At 39.9% G+C, this 21,920-nt stretch overlaps 2 protein-coding genes across 2 annotated transcripts in view; one reads left to right on the top strand and one right to left on the bottom strand.

Annotated features, from left to right (window-relative positions):
• Positions 1 to 12,728, bottom strand: part of LOC115789214 (5-hydroxytryptamine receptor 4) — a 113,935-nt gene extending 101,207 nt beyond the window's left edge. Inside the window, exons 1-3 of the mRNA XM_030742518.1 lie at positions 12,272 to 12,728; positions 12,137 to 12,176; positions 11,837 to 11,965 (exon numbers count right to left, since the gene is read on the bottom strand). The gene's annotated coding sequence lies outside the window, so the exon portion shown is untranslated. The remainder of the gene's footprint in view (positions 1 to 11,836; positions 11,966 to 12,136; positions 12,177 to 12,271) is intronic.
• dusp4 (dual specificity phosphatase 4) lies at positions 5,078 to 15,148 on the top strand. The gene is made up of 4 exons (XM_030742517.1): positions 5,078 to 5,670; positions 7,069 to 7,196; positions 8,981 to 9,200; positions 12,670 to 15,148. Exons 1-4 carry the CDS (start codon positions 5,301 to 5,303, stop codon positions 13,056 to 13,058), a joined length of 1,107 nt encoding a protein of 368 aa, XP_030598377.1. The 5' UTR covers positions 5,078 to 5,300; the 3' UTR covers positions 13,059 to 15,148.
• Positions 15,149 to 21,920: the final 6,772 nt, after the last annotated feature.

Raw genomic sequence — 21,920 nt, 5'->3', positions numbered from 1 at the left:
AGCGGTATCCCTTGGTCTTCCTTTCCAGGGGCGGTCCTGATGAGAGTCAGTTTCCTCATAACGTTTGATGGTCTTTGTGACTGCACTTGAGGATACTTTCAAAGTTCTTGAAATTTTTGAGATTGACTGACTTTCATTTCTTAAAGTAATGATGGGCTGTTGTTTTTCTTTACTTAGTTGAGTAGCTCTTGCCATAATATGGATAAGAACATTAATCAAATAGGGCTGTTCACTGTATACCAACTCTACCTCTTCACAACACAACTGATGGTCAATTCAAAATGCACTTTTTTCATAGTTTGGATGACTTTAGTATTAATCTACAATGCAGACAATTTTTAAATAATAAAAAACCACTGAATTAGAAGGTGTGTCCAAACTTTTACTGGTTCTGTACAAACACAGTTCTGAAAAAGTTGGGTTTCTGTGGAAAATGTAAATAAAGACAGAATCCAATCATTTGCAAATCTCATAAACCATATTTATTCACTTTCCTTTCCTAAAAGTCAGTCACTTATTAACAGTCACAACCTCAGAGCAGAATCCCTACCAGTCACATATTCACATTAGTCACAAAAGAGAAATATTTCTCCTGCATAGCAAGACTGTTTCCATTTCCTCTTCCGATAAATAATTTACCTCTTTAGGCCTCTGAAACTGCTGCCATTTATCTGGGCAAGCACTACTTTATTACTGAATTGAAAAATTATCATTTTTAAGCATCCCTTTGGAAAGGTTAAACTGCTTGACAGCTATAAAAAGCCATATCTCCACTGTAGGAGCATCAACATGTCTCTGAGAGAAAATATAGATCAGCTACAAACAGGAACAACCCCCACCACATCGCTCGCCCACTTCCGCTGCTTAACTCATCCCACCTCTCTCCCCCACCCTCTTACTTTCTGTACCTTTTTTTTTTCTTGTGGTTTTTTTTCTCCCTCATGTCCTCAGGAGCTCTGTCACTTAATTTTCTCTCATATATATATTTATATATATTTCCCATTCACTCACAAAAACACACATACTCTCTACCTCTCTGCCTCCATCACACATGACAAATAACACAAACTCATTCATGAGAACGTAGCACCACTCAGTCAAGGCTTAACCATTGGATTATAGGATTAAAGGGAGGGATGGATTTAGAGAGTGTGTGTGTGTGTGTGTGTGTGTGTGTGTGTGTGTGTGTGTGTGTGTGTGTGTGTGTGTGTGTGTGTGTGTGTGTGTGTGTGTGTGTGTGTGTGTGTGTGTGTGTGTGTTTGTTTGTTTTGTTTTTTATGGTATATTGGTGTTTAAATGACCTCATCTCTTGGACTTTATATTCTATGCATGTGGGACTGTAAAATACCAGGCAGCAAAGTTCACCACACTCTTATTAATGACTGACTATTCATTGCATGTACTTGCACACAGGTATGTAACAAAATAATTAAATCACAAAATAGCAGCACTTTTAAATCCCTCAGTACTTCACACAATATTCCACACATGATCTTTTGGCAGCAAAGTCAGTGACAAACAGCCCATGGAGCAGGTCACAGAAAAATGGTCATAGTGATTCTAGTGTAGGAAAGAGTTATTTAATAACTTAACAATGTAGGGCACCAGTAGATAAAACGGTTGTATGTATTATCCTCAGCTGCACTCTAACACGAATGTTTTAGCGTATATTACAGAAATATAGTGGCCTTTGACATTTGGATATTTGACATAGCAATGATAAAATGCTTGCTGCTCACATAGGCAGACATACTAAGTCTTAGATCCCAAAGTTTTCCCATTCCTTTTGCTGGTAACGCCACACATCTTATTGTAAGTCTCTGTTTTTATTTTTTTTGTTTTGTTTTGTTTTTGTTTTTATTCCTGAAAGGCTCAGATATTTGCTTCTTAAATAAGCTTAGTTTTGTGTTTCTTCATTTGCTGGTTATTACATTTCACTACATGTAAGGTTTTATTATAATTCAGTTTTTTACTAGCAGACAGAATTGACAAGGAGGGACCATGAATTAATTCCCCCATCCTATGGCCAGGATCTAAACTGTCACTATAGCAGGAATGAGTGTTCAGTGTTTTGCTCAAGGGCACTTTGATACGCATGCATAAGGAGCTGGGCCCGTGAGGGCCGACCTTTTCTGTAACTGCTGAAGCTATAAATTGTTCCATGCTTTTGTAATCTTGCCATCAATCTGGTTATCCGTGCTTTTGTGTATATCTTGTTTATATATAATGCATAGTATACTTCTGGGTATGTGTGTGTGTATGTTTTCATTCACTTTGAACGTAGAATTTAGACTGACATTTATTATTACTGCATTATTGTTGTTTCATTAGTGCATAATTAAAACAAGGATAAAGAATAATCCTTCGTCTATCTCTGCTGCATTCAGAGCCTTATTGTATTACTGAGATATGCAGAGTTCTTGCGAAAAAGCAAAAATTAAACGTGGAATGGGTAGAGTCAGAGGTGAGAGATGAAAATGGAGTAAACAGAAGCGTCTCTTTGTCTTTCTATCTCTCTCTTTCTCGTCCACCGTATTGACAGATGACGGCATGCCAGCGAGGGATGTGATGTCAGGGGATGAATGGGTGGACATGAGAGTGCAAAGGGAGGGAGGGAGGGAGGGATGACATCAACGCAGAACCGTTTTCCAGCCAATCCCTTCACAGCCCCCCTGGCTTCTGTCTCCGCCCTCACACACCTCTCCCTTGTTGCTACGGCAGCAGCGCCATCCCGCCTGTTGGAGGCATTGTTTAGGGTTGATAGTAATGTGTGGTGTTGTGCGTGTGTGTCTGTGTTAATATGGGACACTAGAGCCTGCAGTCCAGCACAATTGCACACCTCTTCTTTTGTTCTTCTACCTTCCCCCCTCCTCCGTCACCTTCTCCGTTTTCCTTCCCACTCTGCTGTTCTTTGTCTTGGCTTATATCTCACCATCTGTCACCTTAACAGTTACAGTCCCTTCATTCGTTTTTCCCCCCCTGCAGTGCTTATATCAACTATTTGGCCATAGTACACATACACTATAGCTCATGGTGCCCCAGTTTTCAGCATCTGCTCCTTTATTCAGATGGGGTTGCCACATGTTTGATTGAGGAGAATTTTACATCAGATGGCTTTGGGCATGCAACCCCAAAGAGATTTGGATCTGCTCCTGGAATCAAACCAGTGATCTTTCACTTGTTAGGCAAATGTGTAAACCCCTACACTATGGAGCTACTGCAACAAATGCAGATATTTTTATTACCAGGAGTGAGAAGGGGCATAGTGGGCAGTGCCCACTGTCATCTATCACCACAAAAATAATGAGCGAACATCATTTGGGAAAATGATGTTCATCCCTTGAATAAAGTTCCAGAGATTTTGAGAGGAGGCCTGAAGTCCTTCTAATTTAATTATGTTTGTTTGTCAGCTGCACAATTTTGGGATTGGCCGACCTCATTTAGTTGATAACACCCAAGGAGACAGTTAATTTACACAGAAAGATAATTTTGCTGGTCCTGGTCAATACTATTCTTCCTGTTGTATGAAAAAAGGGAAAATCACCTGGAGTGTCTTGAGCCATTTCTTCCTGGCCTTAGAGATAAATGTTAATACACAAATGTTTAAAGTGCTTAAGAAAGGTCCTGTTGAGCTGCGTGGTGGGACACGTAGGAACCAGTTTATGGATAAAAGCCAGCCTTTGCTCCATCACTGCTAACCTTTCTGTCTCTTAAGGAAGTCGCCACAGTACTAAATTGCTGTAGTACTGCACAGATACAGCCTCACTTTTAACCACGCAATAAGGCAGTAAGGATTTCTCGTATGCTGTGTCAACACTGCCATTATATTTTTACTTATAGTGCACATGTTACATCTTCGAAAATTCATCAGAATTAAACAGAAAGTCTCCAAAACACAGATCCATGCATCCACGGGAACTCAAACACATTATTTTCTCCTACACCAACCCACTCATAAAAGTGTTAAACATTTTCCCTGCATTCTGTTTGTCTCTTTCAACTGTCTCCTCTCCACCTGTTTGTGTCAGGGTGTCTGCATTTTCCTCCTGTCATCCACCGCCGTGCTGCTCTCTTTCCTCTCGTAACCATGGAAATGAGATCAACATGCAAATACCTGAGCACGCTCGCCAAGGCTGCGCGATAGAAGATGCAAATTGCATCCGCTTGTAGGATTACACACACCCACACACACAGATGCACACCCAGACGTATGCTCACGTACACACAGACCCTTATACGTAAGCACACACCCACCTGCAGTCCACCAGCAGCATCTCTAACGCTGAACCCTAAATAAAATGAAACTGAGCTAAGGTTTTTCAACTTTGAGATAAACAGATAGATATTGAGAAAATATTAAACTCACATTAAAACCTAAAATGACTCGATTCATTTTATGACCAGAAACTTTTAGACTAAATAAAATAGAGCCTATAATAGCCTACTGTATGTTTGTAATAACAAATATTTCAGCAAGATCCATCCAGTCATCCATTTTCTTCCACGTATCCAGTTCAGGGTCGCGGTGGAACTGGAGGCTATCCCAAATATTTTCCCAAAGTTATGAGTCTTATTTGGTTAGTATTTATTATGAAAAAATATTTAATATGCTATTGTAACTTTAAACTGTAAAAACGGTAAGGAAAAATGTAGCTCAACTATTCTTCGCAAATCTATGGGCAGAAATTACTATTACACTTATATTTAGCTCCACTGCTGTAGTCACTTTGACGCAGGATTTTTGGTTTGTTTGTTTTGGTCTTTTTTTGGGGGGGGGGTGTTTTTTTAAAATATCTTTAATTCCTCTTTTTTTTTTTTTAACAAAAAAGCGACCTGGTGTGGTGAAGAGCAAACTCTCCTGCGCCTAATCTTCAGTCCCATCGCCTCTCGTTTCATTGATGTTTTTTTTTTTTTTTTTTTTTTTTTTTATGAATGAACGGCAGAGGAGGAAAGGGCACGGGAAACTGGACGCGTTGTGATAGGCTGCTGGTGGTTGACGTCACCTCCGCTGTGACGCGATGCACCCATTCATAAAAAAGGAAAAAAGAGAAAGAGTTCTGTAGAGAAAATACTCGGAGAGGCAGAGAGGAGAAAGAGACAGAGGTGACCGGACTGAGCTTAAGAAGTAGTGCGGTTACAATGATGGTGATGATGCGCAGATAGAGGAGAGGCGCAAAGGGAATCCACCGCAGGATCCGTGCGCCTTCTCCAGGTTTCGAGGGGTCCGGTGGGGGCGCTCAGAAAGCGCGAGAGAGATTTAACGACAGTGAAACATAGCCTACAGCCCGAAACGACGTGCCATGGAGGAGCTATACGAGATGGACTGCACGGTGCTGAAGCGGCTCCTGAAGGACGACAGTGCCAAGTGCCTGCTGCTGGACTGTCGCTCATTCCTCGCCTACAGTGCGGGACACATACGGGGCGCCGTCAACGCCCGCTGCAACACTATTGTCCGCCGCAGAGCAAAGGGAGCCGTGCTGAGCCTGGACCAAATACTGGCCGGGGATGAAGAGGTCAGGGTCCGTCTTCGTTCCGGGATGTACTCCGCCGCAGTGCTGTACGACGAGAGGACGCCGGACTCGGAGACGGTGAAGGAGGACAGCACCTTAACGCTGGTGCTCCACGCGCTGTGCAGGGACTCCTCCGGCATGCGCATATACCTGCTCAAAGGTAAATTATTTAATTTACTCTTTAATCCTAGCCGTCATGGTGTTGTAGACGTCCGTAGTAGTACCAGCTACATTATGAAATTTAATGGTATATATTAATTTATTCAATCAGAGCAGTAAATGTAACCGATAAATGTCCCGAACAAAGAAATAAGCTATGAAGTGATAATAAATTGTGCAATCAGCCAATAATGTGGATTCTCCCGATAGTTATAGTAACGGTTACATGCATAAGCAATAGGCGTTATGTTTAGCTATAAATATTAATTTTTTTTTTTAAAACAATTGGTCCAAGAAGACCATCAAAATAATATAATGGTATACTCACTTTAAATATATGTTTCTCTTTGGAATAATTAATAATAATAACAACATTTTAATTAATAGTCATTTTTTCAGTGACTATCCTGCCATATTCTGTAGGCCACTGGACATTTTATCTTTCACCAAACCTTAAAAACTGAAAATTTGAAGATATATTTTATATGTGCAGCTATTTGTTAGTAAATAAACCAGAAATATCCTGCTCAGTCTGTGCTCCCTTCATATGCACTATATATATATATATATATATATATATATATATATTATTTTTTTTTTTTTTAACAACACACACTCTCACTCACTCAGTCACATCTACACACATTCGCATATAGACCAATGGCTGTGAGCTGAGTGAATGAGGTAATGCTGATGCGTAGAAGCCACATCAAACTGGAGGGACTTACAGGACGCACATAATCGTATCACACAGAGTCCGCTTTGGGTAAATTACCCATGGGAAGCAGCAAAATTAGAAAATCAGCACTTGATTTACACACCCTATATATAAAGACTGCTGAAAAATCTCAAGGCTGTTGCAAGCTATGGCGCATTCTTTTTTTTTTTTTTTTTGCATCTTCCTGATGCAGATGCCTTGAAGAACACAAATGTATGCTTGTAGCTTATAAGTCTCACATATTGCAGTTGATCTGATTTGATCCTTGAGGTGCAGAGAGCAGTGGTTTGCCTGCAGATATATCACAAAAACAAAAGGGTGATGAAACTGTTTTCAAATCCACAGCAAGTAGACACAGGACAGCCGGTCAGGGGTCGTTTTAATAGACTTTGCGTCAGACTTAGTGAATGCAGATGAGAAAATCCTGGTGTAGATTGTGCTGGAATGTGAATGCAGGCTTTTTTTTGTCCGCAAGTGTTCATCTGTGGTGTATTTTATGAATTAAACAACCAAACAAAAAAAACAAAAACTTGTATTTCAGTAATATTCTTCCTTTCCTGTGGTACATGTTTTATGTGTTTTATGTGCACTATATTGCACCATAGGATCACTTATCCTTTCCCTACAGCAAAGCATTTCATATGTGATCTTTATATATTTTGTTGGTTTTTTTTTTTATAGGGGGATATGACAGATTTTTCACAGAGTATCCAGAGTTTTGTTTAAAGGCCAAATCCTTACCATCCCTCACCAGCCAGTCGAGCATCGACTCTGCTTGCTCGTCCTGTGGAACGCCGCACAACGACCAGGTAAAATGCAACGCTACAAAGCAGAAGTGTTAACCTCATCCGATCTTTAAACTCATACCTGCCTTAAATTACATGATTAATGTCCACCAGAGTCAGACTGGTGTGAGTCATATCTGTGCTGCTACTAGTGTGTATCTTAATGCAATAAATTCCAACAAAAGTATATCGCATGTTAGACATAAAGCATTCAGTTTATAATAGCATGCAAAAGAAAACATCCTAATTTTTTTTATGCATCAGCATCCTGATTTTTATCTTCAGTTTTACACACACACACACAAACAGCCCCCACGGGTAAATACTGGTGATTATCTGGTTTACTCAGGGACAATTCAGCTGTCATTCACCCTGTCAGAAAACATCATAACCGAAAATAATAAGAAGAACATAATTTGAAAATCTTCTTATTGTTTAAGTGAGTCTTTTGTCATAAAATAATACGCTGGCCTGGATGTCCTAGTTGGGCATTGATTCACCTCTGTAGCACTTCCTGTGACCCGGTTGGCCTTGTTTTGTTGGTCAGTAAGCTGTTGTTTGAGTCTGCAGAGTTTACGCAATGCTCACAGTCACATGTGGTCAGGGTTTTAATTCCCCTGGAACCCACGAGGGGAGAGGCACAGACAAGCCAGCCTCTGTGTGTTTTATAAGAAAAATGTCTGATAGTCTCTGCTCTACCATCAGATGCATTTTTAATTCAAGAAATACTTCCACTTCCTGTAGCAGCATAGATTTAATGGGCTACTCACCAACACCACCATCCCCCCCGCTCCTCACATTACACCTCTTAGCAGTATTGATCATTTCCTGACGCTGTGTCACTACCGAGTTCGTCAGCAGCTCTGACATAAACAGACGGAGCTCTTGTCAATAAGCCCCGGTATAGACTGCAGATCAGCTGACCTTTCAGATCCAGTAAAAGGGGAAACAGCACTTTGACTCTTACTCTAGCATATTTGTTGAGATGTGGCTAAGAAGTGGCAAAATCTGGCTCTAAACTGGGAACATGTGTTCAATATATTGTTATAAATGTGTAATATGTGTGCAGTAAAGATTTTTTTTCTCTCTATGCCAGGCAAGACATAGTTTGCACTAATACTAGCTGAACCCAGTTCAACAAATTGAATCAGTCATAGCAAAATCGTCTGCTTTTGCTTGAAAGGTTTTTGTTTTTAATTGTCTCTTGCACACTTACTGTATGTGTTTGTGCTTAGCACAGTTGCATTCTGAGAAGATGCTACCACGGAGCATGTTTTCCCAGAAGAGCTGTGAAAAGCAAATAGGGGAAATTAAAGATGCCAACTTTCCATAAGCTGGCACAATAAAGATGTACGGATATTCACAATGAATTCACTCAAGTTTTGCGTTCATAATTATAAGTCAGTTGATGAGACACTCGGCTCCTGCAGTAAAACTGTGTCTCCAGATGCGAAAATATAAATCAGCTGAGGAGAGAAAGTGACAAACTAAATGGTCCATATCAAATGAGTTTCGCATTATTCACACAGATATTAAGCTGAGAAGCATGGCTAATGTGATTAACAAAATATTTAAGCGAGGTCATGCTTATACTGAAGTCATCCGGTATCTGGCCTCTGCTGCTTACTGAGACAATGAATTCTTTGTCTTGTGCACACTGGCTTTTACATAGGGACAATTCTCCAGTGTGGCTCCACATGCTGCCTGGGTCAGGAAGCGAGTTGCCTCGTAACAGTAAATCTTTCTCTTTACTGCTGATTACTAAAACATAATAATAAACAATCAATTCCACATTATCCCTTTTCCAGGGCGGCCCGGTTGAGATCCTCCCTTTCCTTTACCTCGGCAGCGCCCTTCATGCCTCAAAGAAGGAGGTTTTGGACAGCATAGGGATCTCTGCCTTGCTGAACGTGTCGGCTGACTGTCCCAACCACTTCGAGGGGGCTTACCAGTACAAATGTATCCCTGTGGAGGACAACCACAAGGAAGACATCAGCTCCTGGTTCCTGGAGGCTATCGAGTTCATAGGTCAGTGTGCAAGTGTGTTGCATGCATGGGTGCTTGTGTGTGGCATTTTGGCAGAAAGAAGAGTTTTGTCTTTAGGCCATGTATGTTTTGTGTCATACTTTAAATTGCTTTATTAATTTTGGTGGAACATTTTGTTGTACAAGCTTTTGCTGATACATGTTAGACACCTTTTTGACAATACATGTAGGTCTCCCCTTAAAGATTATTGATTGATTATTATTTTCCTGATAAATAATGTGTCTATAAAGCAGTAGGAAAGGATTCATTGATCATCAGAATAGTTGCAGGTCAACATATTATATGTTTACTTTAAGTACTGTAAGTCATGGAGCTGGGATTTTTAACTCGTGGTCCTCCTAGGGCTTGTCTGTCAGTGGAGCAGTGTGGGTGGGACCGTGATGTTCCTGCTTTCTTTGCGGTTTCATTAGTTTTGAGTTTCTGGAAAATGGTGGCTTGCCACTGCTTGTGCTGATGCAGTTCTCTTTTCCTGTTTATCTGAAACATCACTTCTTGTCTAGAGTTTGAGAATTTTTCCCATAGAGGAGCTGTTTTTTTTTTCTTTCAGAGAACTGTCATGGAAAAGCTTTTAAGCTCCAGAGATGATGATGATGACAAGCCAGACATTTATTCATTGGAATCTGTCACCGGTTGTTATTTCCAGGTTAATCATATACATCTCAGCAGAGACTGCAGAGGCACTGAAAGATAAGACAGATTACTTGGAATGCTGAAATATTACCATCAGTAAACATCTCTGCGACACAGTCTTGTTTTTCGTGTGTGTATATTACAGGCGAGTGTGAGCTTCGCTTTTGCTTTGCATATCCATGCTGTGCATAGACACGGCATGTGTGATTTCTCTGCTGTGAGCGTGTGTTTGTGTAGGTGCTGCTGGTATGCGTCATAGTTAGCTGCTGTGGGACCAGAGTCGAGTCTGACTCATGCAGTGTTACTGAGTGAACAGACGCTGTGGTGGAGTTACCTGAAGTCTGTGTGTGTGTGTGTGTGTGTGTGTGTGTGTGTGTGTGTGTGTGTGTGTGTGTGTGTGTGTGTGTGTGTGTGTGTGTGTGTGTGTGTGTGTGCAAGAGAGAGAGAAAAATTACAGACATCTCATGTGAGCATTTAGGAGCTGGTTGTTAGCAATGAGGCAATCTGTGCATTTAAAGGAGTGCCAGTAAACATTCGATGTTGTATAATTCTGCTCATGTGCCGAAGACGTTGTGGAGTGAGAACTCAGGAAATGAGATTAAATTAAACATTAAAAAAATTAAACATTAAATAAATTCAATATATTATCTTCCCATACTGTGCAACTGACTTCCTGGAGGCTGCCACACACATTATACAGGAATTAGCAATGCTGTCCCACTAATCACCCTAATTGAGGCTTTAGGGGGAGAGGAGAAACTGTAAATGCTTTGATTAACCTGTTCCCTAAATCTGGTTATTCTCCTTAATGAAGTAATGGCATGCATCTAAACATACTTCAAGAAGCAGAACCAGAAATAGAATGGGGGTGGGGGGTGTAGGCTGATGACTCAAATTTTGCACTTGTGTGTCTCAGTTAAATGTGATTCTCTACTTTCTCACTTTGAGGTTTGACTGTGCAGCGAGGGGAAGGTGTGAAAGTGTCGAAGACAGGAAATGAAAACAGTTTGAGGCAAAGCCTCACTGTACATCTGTTGTGTTTAAAAATACTTAGTGGCTGTAAACAAAATGTACATTCAAGGTGACACTTTGTGAACATTCACAGTGTACATACAGGTGATTGCCAGCAGCTGGTTATTTCATTTTTTTTTATTATAAATGATCAATTATTTTTCCTAATCAATTGATAATAATTAAACCCATAAAATATTATTAAAAGTAAAATGTGTGATAATTTCTGCTGATGACTTATTCAAAACCAAATATTTTTACAGCAACACTTAAAATTTAAATATAATTACAACAACCAAACAAAAGCAATATTAAGCTAGCTAGAAACCGTAAAGTAAAAAAAAACAAAAAAAAAACATGATTATATTAGTTACAATGTAACTATAAGGTTACATTTAAGCTGTAACATTATAGTTAGTATGTTAATATGTTGTAAAAATGTAAAATCTTTAGAATGTAAATGTAGCTTTTTCACAAGATAGTTTTGTAAGGCAGTGATGGGATATAGCCTTACCTTGTTTTCTTAGTAGTACATCATTTAACACAAGACAAAATCTGTTATTACAATATTAATTAATAAGTAAGAATTACAAATCAAAATTTTGACCTAATGCTTACAAAGATTCAATTCAATTCAATTCAATTCAATTTTATTTATATAGCGCCAAATCACAACAAACTGTCGCCTCAAGGCGCTTTGTATTGTGGGTAAAGACCCTACAATAATACAGAGAAAACCCAACAGTCAAAACGACCCCCTATGAGCAGCACTTGGCGACAGTGGGAAGGAAAAACTCCCTTTTAACAGGAAGAAACCTCCAGCAGAACCAGGCTCAGGGAGGGGCAGTCATCTGCCGCGACCGGTTGGGCTGACAATTTCCCTGCCAAATTTCTTGGTAATTCCTACATAGCATTCAAATACTTGCTAAATAATATTCAACAATATTTAGTAAATATTGAGGTCTATATAAACTTACCCAGCAAAAATGAAACTCTGCCGTTATCTCCCTGGTCAAAACTAGCAATGGTATGACTGCAAAAACTGAGCCATAGATGAACAGATGTTGATGTTTTCATGCGGAATAGAAGTCTAATCAGACTTTCTCCTGCGAAGTGAGGTATTGATCAGATTATTGCGATGAAGAAATTAAATGCAACATCAATAACTAAGTCTTACAGACGACACAAAGTAGTATAACCTTTTATAACCTATTTATGTATATCTAATTCTGTCTCAATTGTTGCATAGTCAACTTAAAGACTGCCACAAACATCACCTCTGTCTCCAGGGTCAACATCGTAAAACCAGGGACACGACTGCGTGAGAGGGAAGTCAGTTAGCTCACCTGGAAACAAAGTTGGGCCCCAAAGCCTCGAGATAGCAGAAAACAGTTCTTGAACACAGACTTTACCTTGCTAGAAACTGCACCAAGGATGTCCAGGGAATGTTCATGAGATACCTCGTCATGGTGTCATCTGCAGCATCGGTTCAAATTTCAATTTGGAACTATTTTTCAGCAATGAATAGATGTTGGCAAAAGTCCACCAGCCAACGGTTAATTAATATAGAAATGTTTGCTGGATATTTCCAGTTTATTCATGGAGACATTTAACTGGACCAGTAACCTTGACCTGTTGAACAAAGTCGATAGCATTCATTCTATGGAGACCACGGATATCTTCACAGATGCCATGGTGATCCCTCTTCACAGTAGTTGAGTGTTTTCAGTTTGGGGATTTTATGTATTCGCTTTAAAAATGAATTGTTTTGTACTGACCTCGCTGACCTCCATCTCTTCTCTTTTCTCAGATTCAGTACGGGACTCAAGCGGGCGAGTGCTGGTGCACTGTCAAGCAGGAATCTCCCGCTCTGCCACCATCTGCCTGGCCTACCTGATGAAGAGGAAGCGGGTACGTTTAGACGAAGCATTCGAGTTTGTACGGCGGCGCCGCAGCATCATCTCCCCCAATTTCAGCTTCATGGGCCAACTCCTGCAGTTCGAGTCGCAGCTCCTCGCCACCTCGTGTGCCGCCGAAGCGGCCGCCACGGCAAGCCCGCTGCTTGGACCCAAGACTACGACGACCGCCGCCTCAACGGCAGTCACGCCCACCTCTCCGTTCATTTTCAACTTCCCGGTTTCTGTTGTGAACCCTGCCTACCTGCACCACAGCCCCATCACAACCTCCCCTGGCTGCTGATAGACAGCCAATTAAAGCCTTCACTCAATACGAAGTGAGCACAGACTGGGCTGCCATTGGATGGAGAGAGCTGTCAGTCTTACTGACCACTGCAGTATGCTTCAGAGCGCGGAGGTGAGAAGCGTCATGGTGCCTGATTCAGAACTCAGAGAGTGAAAACGGTTTTTACGGTTTAAAAACCAGCCAACGCTCCTTTCATTTCGACACGACGTTTATTCCACTCGACCAAAAATGAACTGGTTTTTGTGTTCAGATGGAGTGTTGGACTGATGTTTACTCGAGATACAAACTCTTCCTTGGAAAAAACTAATAAACAAACAAACAAACAAAAAAAAAATCACGTCGACAGAGGCACAATGACACACAAACCCTGACACAGAGAGGCATGAACAGCAGCAAAACTGTCTTTCTCTCTCTTTTTCTGCCTCTCTCTCTGTCTCTCCCACACACACACGCACACGCACGTACACGCACGCACATTCATGACTGCCAACTGAATAAGCTCAGTATGAAGACAGGGTCTGTTGCCATGGAGATGACAGGTCTTTAGGAGAGGAGATGGACACAGGAAGGAAGGAAGAATTTTAAGCACTCGCTCTTTCCCACTTTGGGTGTCCCTCCTCCTGCCAGACAAAAGAGATAGATGAAAAAAACCGAGGGGAGGAGACGGTGATAGAAAGCAGGAGCCTCTTTAGTGACAGGTGCTCTGCCGGCCTTCCGACCGGAGCTTCCTGTCTTTCATACGTCCTCTTCCTCTCTCTGTCACCCCCCACACACACACACACACCTTCCTCTCCTTTCCTTTTCATCCTTTTTTATTGCCCGCTCCTTCCATCCTTCTGCTCTCTCATCTCTGCCTCTTCTGTCTGCCCTTTAACACTGGAGAGGCTAAATAAAAATAATAAGATGCCAAATAAATTAAAGGTCAGGGCCTATGTAAATGGACTGGGGAAACCCCTCCACAGGCCCCAGATACACACTTTTTTGGGACATTTTGTGGCAACATCTTCCAAATTTCGTAGAGTCAACTCTAAGAGGGCAGATTTTAGAGCACAGTGGCTTTGGAAGACACCCACTTAAAGGGCCATGCTGGTGGTTTTGTATTTTTAATCCAATCATTAGTTGTGAATTTTTTACTCTTAATAATTTTCCAAAGCATACTTAAGGCATTGACTTCAAATCTTCTTAGCATTTTTCTATAGCACACTGAAATGAATAGGGAAGTTGTCATTTGTTTATATACAATGGGCTAAAATGTGCATCAGCACCAAATGGCCCTTTGAGGTGTTTGTGCCTTGTATCCCATGGATTTGCCAGTGGAGCATTGTTTTGTGTTAATGGATTGCCGAATGTTGTCATTTCAGCACTTTTATGCCACAACGTTGAAAGAGCAAAACCGTCTCTGTTCGTCCTTTGCCAGACTCAAAACAAACACACACATGAAAATACAGAAGTAGGTTTACATCTGCAGATCTCCAGTAAAGGAGTTGGTTAGAGTTCCCAAGCCACAAAAACATGCAGACAGCCAATACTTGAATGGACATTTAGACAATGGGAGAATTTTTAAAGCGAGGACATTAAAACACGGGTGCTTTTTAACTCACAATCGGAGTTCCTCATGAGTAGAGTCCAGGTTAAAAAAGAATCAAAGTCACTGATTCAGTTTGATATATTTTTTTTAAATTAACATAGAATGAAGTAATGGAGGCAAAAGCAATCAGTGATGTCATAATCCACAAATGAGAAGGTGTGCTTAACATACAGCTGGTCCAACATAACCATCACTGTAATGCAATACTTAAAATCCATCCAAGAATAACTATAGTAGTGACCTTTTTTGGATGTCACACTACAACATAATTTTAGATCTTTATAATATCACAATTTGAAATAATGTTTGTATTATGTATACTTCTGACCAGGCTGAGCTCTACACTGTGCTAGACATGCAAAGGCAAAAAAAAAAAAAAAAAAAAATCCAACCACAGTTACTGTTGATGATCCTGATGATTTTAACCTGTCCTGACACACACACACACACACACACACACACACACACACACACACACACACACACACACACACACACACACACACACACACACAAGAAAAAAGAAACAAAGCAAAACTCGGTCTGTTTTGAAAGATTATCGACACCTATCTCTGTAGCACTTTGAAGTGATGCAATACTGTATTTGTAATGTTCGACTGATTTGCACATCATGGTGATTCTTGACTGACTAGACTTTGAGGAGGGAGAAAAGAGACGGGGAGAGAGAGGAGAACCAATCAGTGAAAAATGCAATACTTTGTACACATCTGTTCAATCCATACACATCTGTCTGTCTGTCTGCCTCTCTGTGTTAAATGTCTCAACTGTCTCTCTATGGTCAGTGCTGTTCACTCATAATGGCAATATCAATCCTCTGATATATATATATATATATATATATATATATATATATATATATATATATATATATATATATATATATATATATATATATGAGAAGCAAAACAAATTTTCCTTTGGTTTTATTGTGGAATGAATGATCTGTGCATTTATTTATTACTGAAACTTCACTGTTGAATAAATAATGTTCTTAATTAAAGTTTTGTGTTTTATTTATGAGACTTAATTACTATAATATTTTGGATTTGAAAACAGTCTGTAATCTATTAAAGTTTACCATTTCCCACTTACCATTTATAGCAGCTTATCATCAGAGTTATTATTGTTTTGTATTTTGTAATTTGTTTTTTAATTTTTATTTCATTTTGACTTTTTATTTATTTTTTAAATTCAATTTAGTTTCAGTTCGTTTCCAGATTAGATTTGTTCATTTCAGTTGAAATTTGATTGGTTTAGTTTAGTTTTTACTAGTTTCAGCATTAGGTTTTTAAATATTATTGTATTAACGGCATATACCAGAGGCAAGATTTAGGAATATCAGTAAATATACTACAATAAAAAACACAGAAAATTGACTCACTGTCTTGTAGACATCCAGAGTCTCAATAAACGTGTCCATCAAAAAAAACTTTAGTTGTACCATTATTTTAGTTAACTAAAAAGTTTTTGTGTTTTTTTTGAACATCTAGTTTTAGTTAATTATAACAACCTTGCTTAGAAAGGCATTTTAGTGCACTGATTCCCACCCAAAGGTCCTAGCACTCCAGGGGGTATGTGGACAGATTAGCTCAAGTATTCATAAAAGGCAGATATTAATATTTAATTTAGAAATGAAGTGGAACGGAACAGGTTTGAGCAGGAAAATTAAAAGTAAATTCAAAAATAATGGATAAACAGCAGAAACAGGCATCCAAAAAGGAATATATAGATGATGAAAAGAAGAAGAGTAGATAGAAGAGTAAAAAAAAAAAAGTTTCCAATTTGTTTAAAGTATTGTCTGTTTAAAGTAGTCAGCTAGTAGAATGGAAGTAGTTTCCATAAGTCAAACATAGTGGAGTAACATTTGAACTAGCTGAAACGATGAGGCGTGATCAAGTTTCTGAGAACAGGCCCATGAAAAACAAAAACCTCACGTGGTTCGGCTGATGTCACGTTCAAGGTCATCTTCTGCTTCCTGTCCTGACAGCTTCCAGCACTGAGGTTATTTTTAGATCGCCCCCACTGGACGGCCCAATTCTGACCAATGATGCTCTGCAGTCTCACCACAGCCCTCAAGCTTGTGAAGAAAGAAACCATCAGCTTCTAATGTCCTGCTGTGAACATTCAGAGAAAATTATGTTTTTTTGTTTTTTTTTTTAAGCAAACCAACCAATTTTAACTCACCACTTAGACCACTTACCAGATCTGGCTCCTTGCAACTTTGTCTGCTTTCCTAAAATGAGAATCAGGTTGAAGGATGGCTGTTTTGACACACTGGAGGAGTTCCAACTGAGCCCATAGCAGAGGCACAAGTGCCAGCGGCAGAGCCAGACCTAGAATGGCTAAAAATAACAAAAGGGCAACTTGGGTGAGATGAAGACTAGCGGTTAGAGCAGCTGACTGGTTTGAGCGTGCAGATGCTGGCGTTTCATTGATGAGTGTTTTTGTGCATGACAAAAATTGGCAGAAGAAACTATTACAACTTTGATCAGTTAGAGTTCATAATCGGTTAATTTGATGGTTTCTACAGGCTGAAGATCAGCAGTTAATGCAGGAATCAACAATCTGCACATTTATTCTCTGTAATAGTAGCACAGTTAAAACACTCAGAGCCAAAATGTCTGAACAAAAACCTGTCCAGCAATAACTAATGTTGCTACAGCTGCAGTAAAAGTAAGATCTAGTAATGAGTAATGATTTCATTTATTGAAGAACCCCTAGATCACATCTAAATTAAAGCTCTTCAGAGGAAAAATGAACATGCTCATTAGATATGGGGCTTATTAATGTCTTGTCAGGCCGCTCATTCAGTGCAATTCCATAAACATACAAAACAATTTTATAAATAACAAACCAACAGAGCTAATACAGGCAAAGCAGTATAACTAACATGTTAACCAAACAGGGAGGCAGACTTGCACAGAAGTTACACAGACGTTTAGGCTGTCAGAGAATTAAAAAATTCCATAAACAATATATTGACTCATCTGTATGCTCAGGGGGACAGAGCACTCGCTTTCTTCTAACTTCTGTGTGCTCGTATCGCTGATCGTGTCAAGATGGTGGGCAGTGGAAGACTTTGGAGGTGGGCTGCCCACCCAGTCAGATCTTAGAAATAGTACTTGTATTTTCTCTGCTACTTTTTCCACCATCTGGGTGGGCAAGATAGCTCATTTTGGTGGCAGAGGGCATATCTGGATTTCCACTACCAGATGCAGGAGGAGATGAGCTTGAAGGTGAGCTCAGCCACACGGACATGTTCTCAAAACTTTAGGATTTTGAACTTTTTGCTCCTCCTGTGTTTCTTGGTGAGAAAATGCCATAATTTTAACACACAAACATCTGTTTAACTGTCAGATCTGTCAAATCCTGTGGATTAACAGCTGAAATTGTTGGCTGTTAAGTATTGTAGTAAGCCAGCAATGGACAAGTGGTTGCCAGTGGTTAAGGATAAATGGCTGAGAAGGTTCAGTGACACTAAATGGCAAGCTAAATGAAAACCATTAAGAGTAAATGTTGAAAGTAGCCCATTTTAAAAATGGGCTCAAATGAACATACTTGAACATGAAAGCAGGTGTTGATGAAAAGGTTTTTGAGCCCACCTGATTTTAGACGTAGGTCAGATGAAAAGGTTGGGAAGCACAGGTCTGGAGAATGTAGGAATGGGAATTCATGCATATACACAGGTGTAGGGGCAGCCCATGACTTAGCAAAGGAGTGGTATCAGTAAATAACTCTTCTAGGTATATAGTTAAAGTGTAGGTATATAGCTAAAGTGTTGTGTGTGTGTGTGTGTGTGTGTGGGGGGGGGGGGGGGGGGGGGGGGGGCATTTGACTATACTTTTCATACTATTGTGTAAAAATTAAAGCAAGAAAGTGATCTAATGTGAAACGGTCCATGGTTACTGTGTGAAATCACCCTGGCATGGATTATGTTGTTTAAATCTTCTATCCTTCTTTAGTCAGATGAAGTTTAGTTAATTTAGCAAGTCTGGATGGATGGATGGATGGATGGATCAATAGATGGATGGATGGATGGATGGATGGATGGATGGATAAAACAATTTTCAAATTCTTTACAAACGAGAGCCACGTGTATTCTTTATCGTTTACCCCTTCATGTGATAAGGTATGCTGGTGTGAAAGTTATCTTGCAGTGCCACCCACTGGTGAGAACATTGATTCACACTGACCAGTAGCACACAGTTAAAGATGATGAACTAGAGATGCTACAGGAACAGATTTTGGAGGTAAAACTGTTCAACCAAATCCCCAAACCTTTAGGCAAATAAGATATTGTTAATATTTTAACAGCTTTATCATGTACCCCCATATCCCTCTATAATCAATCTGATTCTGGGCTGGAAACAACTGGGATTTTGTCATTGTAACATTTTTAAAAAGGTTATATAGTTAATTTCTATAATTGTATTTTTGTTATGTAGCTCCACCTGTTTTTTTTAATGCTTTTATTATTAGAGTATTCCATACTGCATGAGCACTGAAGATATCAGAAAGAAACTGCAGATGTGCAGTTCTGCACTGTAATTTCTGTGGGGAGGAATATGTGCCCCTAAATTTGAGTCATTCGTGTTTGAATTTGAATTGCACAAATTGAAAAGAATTATTCCTTTGAAACTCAAAGCTATGAGTCCTGTGATGCACCCTGCTCCGTGCCCTCTGACAGCTGGGACAGGCTGTCATGGTGCCAGATTCACTGCAAGCAAGAACAAACCTAACACACCTGCACTGGTTAGTTTAAGCAGAGCACAATATGTTAATTCTTCTGTGTAAAGTAATCAGAACACAAAGGTCAGCAGGGACATTAATGGCTCCAGCTGCTCTATTAAACCCTTATCAAATAATACAGTTACTTATGCACCACTATTTGATCCATTCACAGCAGATCTACTTTTTGTTTGTACATTTTTTATGAATGAAGAACTTTTTTTTCTGCACAGGCGTGTCCAGGTTGTACCCTGCCTCTCACCCAATGACGGCTGGGACAGGCTCCATAGGGTTGGCTGATGCTTGGTTAACTTTAGCAGGTCATTTTGACCATGTCTGCATGCCTACATGAGCTGAATTGCTGTGATTGACTGATTACTTATGCTAACAAGCAGGTACTGAAGTGGCCGGTAAATGTGGTTAAATCAACCCTCCCTGTCCAACATTTATCAAATAGTTGTCACAAATCTTAAAACAAATTAATGTTTTTCATTATAAAAATATCAGGCATCTCATTTAACCGGTCTGCTGTCAGTAGTCATTCATAGTCATATTTTTGGTGACCAGCGTTATTTTAAACATGTATGCTTTAGTGAAGCTAAGATGCTGTGCTACAAGTACAAAATCCAACACAAACTTTTCCACAGGAGTCTCTTTGATTAGATTAGAGGACTGTTTACCACAGTAACGATTTGCTGTCACAGTTACAGCTCATCCCTCTGTACTGTTTAGGTGCTGGTTTTTGTGAATTTTAAGAGTAGTTGATGTTTAAACGTTCAGAATTACACTTACTGATTGATATGTCATACACTGTGAGCACAGATGGAAATTCTTTAGTTTTAATTTTGCAAACCCAGGACTAATTACACCACAACCTGAGTGCTCTTAAGATGGCTCCAGTCTGAAGCCCGCATTGCCATTTTACCCTAACCACGGATAATTATGGATTACATAAATGGAGAGTCTCTCTTTTATCTCTGTGAGTTACTGGTGATTATTCTTTTTCTCACCATCCTTCCCTGGGAACTTTTTTTTTTTTTTTTTGATGAATTGCTGTGCTTCCTTGTCTCCTTACACCGATGCTGCCAAACGATTAAACCCCCACGGTCATTTATCTCCTAGCAAACAGAAAACAAGTACAATCATGATGGTAAGCAAGATGCAGCTCCTCTATTCTCAGGCAAGAAAATACAGTTTTATATCCAGACTGTATATAAAAGATGGATGCAAACACTGTTAGGTAACCCTCTGGTTTCTGAAGACCCCGTGCTTTGATTTGCCACGTAACTGGAGACGGCAAACTAAAATCAGTGCAACAGCCCTGCAATAAGATGACATGTGATCAGTGATCTATTTCTGCTTCAAAGGGGAGTTGAATGAACTTTGTCATCATTTAAAGGCTGGATAGTTTATGCAGTTGAATTATATTGGATTATGCAGGTGTTTCTAATGTTTTGACCACCCCATTTATAAGCCAAAGGATAGTAAACTGCAATACAAAACTACAGCCTACAAGTACATTGTAGAATATACCCCTTTGCAATATAACTTAAAATATTGCATTACCTTTGAGTTGAATAGTAGGGTATTTGATCTTATGTATGATAGAAATCCTTAATTTTTTTCAATACTTCTTACATCGACCTTTATTTATGATGACAGACTCGAGTCAGGTGAATACTTGGTCAGGTCATAGTGATTCTGGCAGTGTGCTTTGGATCATTACCATGTTGGAGTATCGCTTTTCTTCCAGGCTTCTGGAGACTGGGACTCATTTGTCCTCTGACATTCATGGTGACTTCTATAAAAGTCCTCTTCTCCTCACCTTTTGCACTATTCCTGCCCACATCATTTGACTCCCACCTCTGTGATTCAACACTGGGCCTAAGCACAGTCCTGGGCAAGCCCACTGTAAGCATGCTGCACCCCATCTGCCAAAGAATGTGCTCCGGATATCCATCAGGCTTTTTTTTTTTTTCTTTTTCATATTAATCTTGCAGTTTGTGCTGAAGAGCAAGCAAGGTCTTTTGCTTGGACTCCGTCCATACAGGCAGACGTTGTGCAATCTCCTTCACACTGAGTGAGCTCCACTCTTAAGCGCTGTGCCAAATCTGTCCGTCTGTCTTTCAGAACGCGATTATGCAAGTAGTGCGCTGTCTGTTTCAGGACAGCTCTGATTAGTGCCTCTATGTTTTCTTCTATGCCTCCTGATTACTGCAGCCACTGTGTTTCTACTGATTCTGCTTTTTAGCCAGTCATAGATGTTCCTGTCTCCTATTTATTTATATCTTTGATTGGGTCTTGAAATCATGCTGCAGACATCATGGTCCATAGGTCCAAAATGTCATGCCACTAGTTAGGAGGGTCATTCTCTGTCAGCTTACCACTTCCCCTCCTGATTACCTCAGATTTGCCTGACAAAAGTCCAGGAAAAACACTTCTCAATAAAAATTATGCAAAACATTTCAAGCTCCTACTGTCATTAATTTTCTACAAAATATTTCAAGGAATGAAGGCCAGGC

Source organism: Archocentrus centrarchus, chromosome 12 (genome assembly GCF_007364275.1).
Source record: "Archocentrus centrarchus isolate MPI-CPG fArcCen1 chromosome 12, fArcCen1, whole genome shotgun sequence".
In the NCBI taxonomy this organism is placed as follows: domain Eukaryota; kingdom Metazoa; phylum Chordata; class Actinopteri; order Cichliformes; family Cichlidae; genus Archocentrus; species Archocentrus centrarchus.
Note: the sequence above shows the minus strand (reverse complement) of the source record. Positions and strands in the feature narration are given on the sequence as shown.

What these genes read in the sequence shown, in the direction of transcription:
- dusp4 (XM_030742517.1), top strand. Translation starts at nt 5,301, where the DNA reads ATGGAGGAGCTATACGAGATGGACTGCACGGTGCTGAAGCGGCTCCTG. An exon ending in GCGCATATACCTGCTCAAAG is followed by an intron (nt 5,671 to 7,068) that starts GTAAATTATTTA and finishes TTTTTTTTATAG; the next exon opens with GGGGATATGACAGATTTTTC. An exon ending in GGAGGCTATCGAGTTCATAG is followed by an intron (nt 9,201 to 12,669) that starts GTCAGTGTGCAA and finishes CTCTTTTCTCAG; the next exon opens with ATTCAGTACGGGACTCAAGC.